This window comes from Palaemon carinicauda, chromosome 14, assembly GCF_036898095.1.
Source record: "Palaemon carinicauda isolate YSFRI2023 chromosome 14, ASM3689809v2, whole genome shotgun sequence".
Taxonomy (NCBI): Eukaryota; Metazoa; Arthropoda; class Malacostraca; order Decapoda; family Palaemonidae; genus Palaemon; species Palaemon carinicauda.
In genome coordinates, this window is record NC_090738.1 from 134417763 (window position 1) to 134425853 (window position 8091).

The 8091-nt window shown below is 42.9% G+C and overlaps 2 protein-coding genes across 2 annotated transcripts in view; both read left to right on the forward strand.

Annotated features, from left to right (window-relative positions):
- LOC137653040 (glutamic acid-rich protein-like) overlaps positions 1-1288 on the forward strand; it is a 42111-nt gene extending 40823 nt beyond the window's left edge. Inside the window, exons 3-4 of the mRNA XM_068386433.1 lie at positions 642-863; positions 1046-1288. Coding sequence (XP_068242534.1) covers positions 642-863; positions 1046-1288 — 465 coding nt within the window. The remainder of the gene's footprint in view (positions 1-641; positions 864-1045) is intronic.
- A 444-nt stretch (positions 1289-1732) lies between these two features.
- On the forward strand, positions 1733-3985 carry LOC137653041 (cilia- and flagella-associated protein 251-like). The gene is made up of 3 exons (XM_068386434.1): positions 1733-1906; positions 1988-2269; positions 3548-3985. The coding sequence occupies exons 1-3, from the start codon at positions 1733-1735 to the stop codon at positions 3983-3985; spliced, it is 894 nt and encodes a 297-aa protein (XP_068242535.1).
- The last annotated feature ends 4106 nt before the right edge of the window (positions 3986-8091 follow it).

Here is an 8091-nt window from a genome sequence, read left to right on the forward strand (position 1 = left end):
AAATCATTGTTTCAAGTCCGAATGGCGATTTGTTATAGCAAGCAGAGTCGTCAAAGGGAAGAAAAGGGAAGAGGGAAAGATTGGAGGAGGAAAATGGGAAGAGGGAGGAGTTGGGTAAGAAAGGGGGAAGAAAATAATCGAAAGGAAAAGATAGGAGGAAGAGAAATACTAATACAAATACAAATACAAAGAACAAATAAAAAATAGGAGATAGAATGGGAAGGAGCGGGAGGAGAAGAAATGGCCTATAGTAGGAGTATACGAAGGAAGAGATTAAGGCAGAGGAGAACAATGGAGAGGAGAAAAAAGGAATAGGAGAATAAGGCAGAGGAGAAAAAAGGAATAGGAGAATAAGGCAGAGGAGAAAAAAGGAAGAGGAGAAAAAAGGAAGAGGAGAAAAAAGGAAGAGGAGTATAAGGCAGAGGAGAAAAAAGGAAGAGGAGTATAAGGCAGAGGAGAAAAAAGGAAGAGGAGAATAAGGCAGAGGAGAATAAGGCAGATGAAAATAAAGAATAGGAGAAAAAGGCAGAGGAGAATAGGAAGAAGAGGATGAGTCAAGAGGAGAATAAGGGAGAGGAGAATAAAGAAGAAGAGTTAGAGGAGGCTAAGCATGAGAAGGAATACAGTATAAGTCTGAAAAGGAGGAGAATGAGGGTAAGGAAAGGGATCTTCAGGATAAGGAGAAGGAAGATAAGGCGGAGGAGAAGAAGTATAAGGTGGAGAAGGATAAAGAGGATGAGGATGAAGAGGAGGAAGTAGTTAAAAATAGCATTATAAAGGAGGAGGAGAAGCCGAAGGAAGAAGTTAAAGAGAGGAGGAAGAGGAGGAGCAGGAGGGGAATAACGAAGATGGGGAATACTAGGGTAAATAGGGAAAGGATAAGGAGGAGGGTAAGGAGGAAGAATGTAAGGAGAAAGAGCATGAGGAGGAGGGTAAGGTGAAAGAATGTAAGGAGGAATAGGATGAGGAGGTGAGTAAAGAGGAGAGTAAGGAGGAAAAATGTGACAAGGAGGAGGAGGAGGATAAGGATGAGGAGGGTAAGTAGGAAGAATGGAAGGAGGAGGAAGATGAGAAGAACGTAAGGAGGAATGAGGATGAGGAAAAAGTACGTAAGGAGGCGGAGGAAGTGGTAAAGGAGGAGGGTTGTAAGGAGGCGGAGGATAAAGAGGAAGAATGTAAGGATTTGGAGGAGGGTAAGGAGGAGGAGGGTAAGGAGGAAGAGGATAAGGAGGATGATAAGGAGGGAGAGTGTAAGGAGGAAGAAGGGTATGAGGAAAGGGATGAATAAGAGGCGGGTAAGGAGTAGGATGGTAAGGTGGAGGAAAATAACGAGGGTAAATTGGAAGAATGTTAGGAGGAGGGTAAGAAGGCAGAATTAAGGAGGAAGAGGGTGAGGAAGAAATGGGTAAAGAGGAAGAATGTTGGGAAGAAAAGGAGGGCAAGGAGGAAGAATGTACGGATGAAGAGAGTGAGGAGGAAGAATGTGATGATGATGAGGAGGAGGATAAGGAAGAGAAGGCAGAGAGCAAAGAAACGGAGGAAGAGGTGGATACAATGGAAGAATGTGATGAGGAAGAGGGTGGTAAGGAGGAAGAATGTGGTGGGGAGAATAAGCATGAGGATGATGATAAAGATGAGGAGTAGGATGAGGAGGATGATAAGGAGGATAAGAGTAGTGAGGAGGAGGATAAGGAGGAAAAATGTGATGAGAATAAGAAGGAAGAATGTAATGATGAGGATAAGGAGGAAGAATGTGATGATGAGGATAAGGAGGAAGAATGTGATGATGAGCAGGATAAGTGGGAAAAGTTGTATGGAGAATACGGAGGAAGAATGCAATGAGCAGGAGGGTAGTGAGGAAGAATGTAATAATGATGATAAGTATGATGAGAGGAAAAATATGGTGGTGAGTAGGAGGGCAAGGAGGAAGAGGGTAAGGAGGAAGAATGTCAAAAGGAAGAAAATAAGGAGGACTAACTAAAAGGAGGAAGATAAGGAGGAAGAATGTAAGGAGGAGGATGGTAAGGAGGCGAGGGTAAGGAAAAAAGAATGTAAGGAGGAGGAGGAAGATATGAAGGAAGGTAAGGAGGATAAAAGAAAGGAGGAAGAATGTAAGGAGGAAGAATGTAAGGAGGAGGATGGTAAGGAGGATACGGAAAGGAGAAGGAATCAGGAGGAAGAATGTAAGGAGGAAGATGGTAAAGAAATTGAAAAGGAGGAAGAATGTAAGGAGGAGAATGGTAAGGAGGAAGAATGTAAGGAGAGGATGGTAAGAAGATTACGATAAGGAGAAAGAATGAAAGGAGAAAGAATGTGAGAAGGAGGATGATAAGGAGGAAGAATGTAAGGAAGAGGATGGTAGGCAGGAAGATTGTGAGGAGGAGGATATGACGGTAAGGAGGAAGAATGTAAGGAGAAGGATGGTAAGGAGAAGGATGGTATGGAGGAGGAAGGGGGTTAAGGAGGAGACAGTAAAGAGGAAGAATGTAAGGAGGGTGGTGGAAAGGAAGAACGTAAGGAGGAGGATGGTAAGGAGGACACAGTAAGGAGAGAGAATGCAAGGAGGAGGATGGTAAGGAAGACACAGTAAGGAGAGAGAACGTAAGGAGGAACAATGAGGAAGAAGAGGAAGATAAGGAGGAAGAATGTAAGGAGGAGGGGGAGGAGGATTAGGAGGAACATTGTAAAGAGAAGGATCGTAAGGAGACGGTAAGGAGGAAGAGTGTAAGGCGGAGGATGGTAAGAGGGAGACAGTAAGGAGGAAGAATATAAGCAGGAGGATGGTAAGGAGAGAATAGTGAGGAGGAGGAGGAAGGTAACTAGGAAGAATGTAAGAAAGATGGTAAGGAGGCGGCATTAAGGAGGAAGAATCTAATAAGGTAGAATGTAAGAAGGAGGATGTTGAAAAGAGAGAATGTAAGGAGGAGGATGGTAAGGAGGAGAAGGTAAGTAGGAAAAATGTATAAGGGTGGATGGTGAAAATGAAGAATATTAGGAGGATGGTAAGGAGGAATAATGTAAGGAAGATGATGGTGAAAAGGAAGATTGTAAGAAGGAGGATGGTAAGGAAGAGGAGGGTAAGGATGATATGGTAAGGAGGAAGACAAGGAGGAGGCTAAGAAGGAAGAACGTAAAAAGGAGGAGGCTTAGAAAGAAGACATAAAAAAAGGAGGATGAGAAGGAAGAATATAAGGAGGAGGAGGATAAGGAGGAAGAATGTAAGGAGGATATGAAAGAAGAATGTAAGGAAGAGGAAGATGATAAGGAGGAAGAATGTAAAGAGGGGGAGGAGGAGGATAAGGAGGAAGAATGTAATGAGGGGGAGGAAGAGGATAAGGAGGAATAATATAAGGAGGAAGAAGACAAGGAGGAAGAAGATAAGGAGAAAGAATGTAAGTAGGAGGGGGATAAGAAGGAAGACAGTAAGGAGGAAGAGAAGAAGGAAGAATGTAAGGAGGAATAATGTAAGGAGGAGGAGGAGGACAAGGAGGAAGAATGTAAAGAGGAGAAGGATAAAGAGGAAGAATGTGAGGAGGGGGAGGAGTAGGAATGTGAGGAGGAAGAGGAGGAGGAGGAATGTGAGGATGAGGAGGAGGATAAAAAGGAAGAATGTAAGGAAGAGGAGGAGGAGGATAAGAAGGAAGAATGGAAGGAAGAAGAATATAAGGTGAAAGAATGTAAGGAAGAGAAGGAGGACAAGGATGAAGAATGTAAGGAGGAGGAGGACAAGGAGGAAGAATGTAAGGAGGAGGAGGACAAGGAGGAAGAATGTAAGGAGGAGGAGGGTAATGAGGAAGAATGTAATGAGAAAGAATGTAATGAGGAGGAGGAGGAATATAAAGAGGAGGAAGAAGATAAGAAGGAAGAATGTAAGGAGGAGGAGGAGGAATGTAAAGAGGAGGAAGAAGATAAGAAGGAAGAATGTAAGGAGGAGGAGGATATGGTGGAAGAATGGGAGGAGGAGATAGGGGAAGAATGTGAGTAGAAGGAGGATAAGGAGGAAGAATGTAAGGAGGAGGATAAGGAGGAAGAATATAAGGAGGAGGAAAAGGAGGAAGAATGTAAGGAGGAGGAGGAGGATAAGGAGGAAGAATGTAAGGAGGAGGAGGATAAGGAGGATGAATGTAAAGAGGAGGAGGATATGGAGGAAGAATGTAAAGAGGAGGAGGAGGATAAGGAGGAAGAATGCAAAGAGGAGGAGGAGGATAAGAAGGAGGAGGAGGATAAGAAGGAGGAGGAGGATAAGAAGGAGAATGTAAGGAGGAGGAGGAGGAGGATAAAAAGGAAAATGTAAGGAGGAGGAGGAGGAGGATAAGAAGGAAAATTGTAAGGAGGAGAAGGATAAAAAGGAAAGATGTAAGGAGGAGGAGGAGGAGGATAAAAAGGAAAATTGTAAGGAGGAGGAGGAGGATAAGAAGGAAAATTGTAAGGAGGAGGAGGATAAAAAGGAAAGATGTAAGGAGGAGGAGGAGGATAAAAAGGAAAATTGTAAGGAGGAGGAGGAGGATAAGAAGGAAAATTGTAAGGAGGAGGAGGATAAAAAGGAAAAATGTAAGGAGGAGGAGGAGGATAAAAAGGAAAATTGTAAGGAGGAGGAGGAGGATAAGAAGGAAAATTGTAAGGAGGAGGAGGAGGATAAGAAGGAAAATTGTAAGGAGGAGGAGGATAAAAAGGAAAGATGTAAGGAGGGGGATAAAAAGGAAAAATGTAAGGAGGAGGAGGAGGATAAAAAGGAATAATGTAAGGAGAAGGAGGTTAAAAAGGAATAATGTAAGGAGAAGGAGGAGGATAAAAAGGAAAAATGTAAGGAGAAGGAGGAGGATAAAAAGGAAAAATGTAAGGAGGAGGAGGAGGATAAAAGGAAAAAATGTAAGGAGGAGGAGGAAGATAAAAAGGAAAAATGTAAGGAGGAGGAGGAGGAGAATAAAAGGGAAAAATGTAAGGAGAAGGAGGAGAATAAAAAGGAAAAATGTAAGAAGGTGGAGGAGGAGGATAAGGATGAAAAATGTAAGGAGGAGGAGGAGGAGGAGGATAAGGATGAAAATGTAAGGACAAGGAGGTGGATAAGGATGAAAAATGTAAGGAGAAGGAGGAAGAGAGGGAGAAGGAGGAGGAGGAGGAGGAGAGGGAGGAGGAGGAGGAGGAGGAGAGGGAGAAGGAGGAGGAGAGGGATGCGAATAAGAAGGAAAATGAGTAAGATAATAAGGAGGCATAGAAGCAGGAAGGTAAAGAGTAGCAAGAGGATGAGGATATGGATAAGGGGATATGAGAGAGGAGGAGGGGGAGGATAAGGAGGAGGACCAGGGTGATAAGAAGTAACGATAGGATAGAGCAAGAAAAGATGATAAGGGGGGTTTGAAAGATAAGATGAAGGAGTTTGGGAAGAGATGTCGATGGAGGAGGGGAAGAGGAGGATAAGGAAGAGGAGAAAAGGAAAGGAAGAGGAGAAAAGGAAAGGAAGAGGAGAAAAGGAAAGGAAGAGGAGAAAAGGAGGATAAGGAAGAGATGAAGAGTAATCGCTATAATGAGCGGGAGGAAGAAGTGAAAGAGGATTGGATGTGCGGAGAGGGTACAGGATTGAAGGATGTGGCGGAGTGAAAGAGTAGGAGGAAAGCAGGAAGGATAAGGGATTTATAGGGGGAGCAAGTTGGACGAAGTAAGTGGGAGAAAAAATGGGGGAGGAGGAAGATAAGAATAAATGAAGAGAGCTGGTGGGTGAGGACAGAAAGGAAAATATGGAAGTGAAAATGGAGAGGAGAAGGGGAGAGAAGGAAAAAAAATCTGTAATTTAGAAAATTATTGGCTGTATTTAGGCCTAAATATCTTTGCTATACCATCATTTCAGAGAATAGTTGGCCTACATAACATTTGGTGCCAGTGTACAGCAGGTTGTATCCTACATATACTTCTTGTTTGTACCAAGTGTAGCTTGTATCCTATCCAAGTCTTAGGTGGGGAAAATTTACTGGGGAATCAATAAAATGGCAAAACTAACTTTTCTCAAAACATTATTCTCTGAGTCTCATAATAAATCCATGGAAAATGACAAAATATCAGCCTCCTATGGCCCCCGAAATATTTTTCATTTGTTTATTGACTTTCTACGATTTGAACGTATTCGCGTGACCTGTGTAAGGGGGCTTGGGGGGCTTGCTCCCTGGCTTAGATCTGAGACCTGGGTAGGGGGCTGCGGGAGGCTTGCCCCCTGGCTAGATCTGTGACCTAGGAAAGGCGGTCGGGGGGGTTTGCCCTCGGCTAGGTCTGTGACCTGGGAACTACTAGGTTAGGTTAGGTGGGGTGTGTTAGGTTTTGTGCCCTTTAGAATGATTCAGAAATTTATATAACACTATAATATATTTCTAACTTGTTCAAACATAAAGAAGTACTCTTTATATAAAAAAATATTATACACTAATGGTAATAGTTTACAACACCACGCTCTCCATTTACTCCAAAATAATGCAATCCTGCAGTTTTCATCTTCTTGCACAGTAATTAGGTTGTTATTTAAATTCTGGGAAAGCAATAATTAGCAAAATATGTTGAGGAAGGGGGAAGGGGTTATAAAAAGAAAATAGCTCGGTTTCCTCACCAAACGACTTGGAACTGACATGTCAACAAAGTCAACCAAACAGAATTCGTGATGCCAGCGTACATAAATAGAAGTCCATGATGCCAGCGTACATTTGATATACTGTATATTCAAAATATGTTATTTTCATTAGTAAAATAAATTTTTGAATATACTTACCCGATGATCATGTAGCTGTCAACTCCGTTGCCCGACAGAAATCTACGGTCGGGATACGCCAGCGATCGCTTATACAGGTGGGGGTGTACTCACCAGCGCCATCTGTGGTCAGGTACTCCAGTACTTCTTGTCAACAAGACCTCAATTTTCTCCTCGGTCCACTGGTTCTCTATGGGGAGGAAGGGCGGGTCATTTAAATCATGATCATCGGGTAAGTATATTCAAAAATTTATTTTACTAATGAAAATAACATTTTTCAATATTAATCTTACCCGATGATCATGTAGCTGATTCACACCCAGGGTGGTGGGTGGAGACCAGTATACATGTTAACAAAGAAGCTAAGTATCCCGTATTTCATTTTTATTAGTTATTCAAAATAACAATAAAAAATAAATAAGTACCTGGTAAGGAAGTCGACTTGAACCATTACTCTGCCTTTAATAAGTACGTCTTCCTTACTGAGCGTAGCGGTCCTCTTAGGATGCTGAACGACTCTTAGGTGGCTAAAGTATAAAGGGCTGCAACCCATACTAAAGGACCTCATCACAACCTCTAACCTAGGCGCTTCTCAAGAAAGAATTGACCACCCGCCAAATCAACCAGGATGCGGAAGGCTTCTTAGCCGACCGTACAACCCAAAAACAACAATAAAAGCAATCAAGAGAAAGGTTAAAAAGGTTATGGGATTATGGGAATGTAGTGGCTGAGCCCTCACCTACTACTGCACTCGCTGCTACGAATGGTCCCAGGGTGTAGCAGTTCTCGTAAAGAGACTGGACATCTTTGAGATAGAATGATGCGAACACTGACTTGCTTCTCCAATAGGTTGCATCCATAACACTCTGCAGAGAACGGTTCTGTTTGAAGGCCACTGAAGTAGCCACAGCTCTCACTTCATGTGTCCTTACCTTCAGTAAAGCAAGGTCTTCTTCCTTCATATGAGAATGAGCTTCTCTAATCAGAAGCCTGATGTAGTAAGAAACTGCGTTCTTAGACATAGGTAGCGAAGGCTTCTTAACAGCACACCATAAGGCTTCTGATTGTCCTCGTAAAGGTTTTGACCTTTTCAGATAGTACCTAAGAGCTCTGACTGGGCAAAGTACTCTCTCCAGCTCGTTACCCACCAAGTTGGATAGGCTAGGGATCTCGAACAATTTAGGCCAAGGACGTGAAGGAAGCTCGTTTTTAGCCAAAAAACCGAGCTGCAAGGAACATGTAGCCGTTTCCGATGTGAAACCTATGTTCCTGCTGAAGGCGTGGATCTCACTTACTCTCTTAGCTGTTGCTAGGCATACTAGGAAAAGAGTTTTTAATGTGAGGTCCTTGAAAGAGGATGA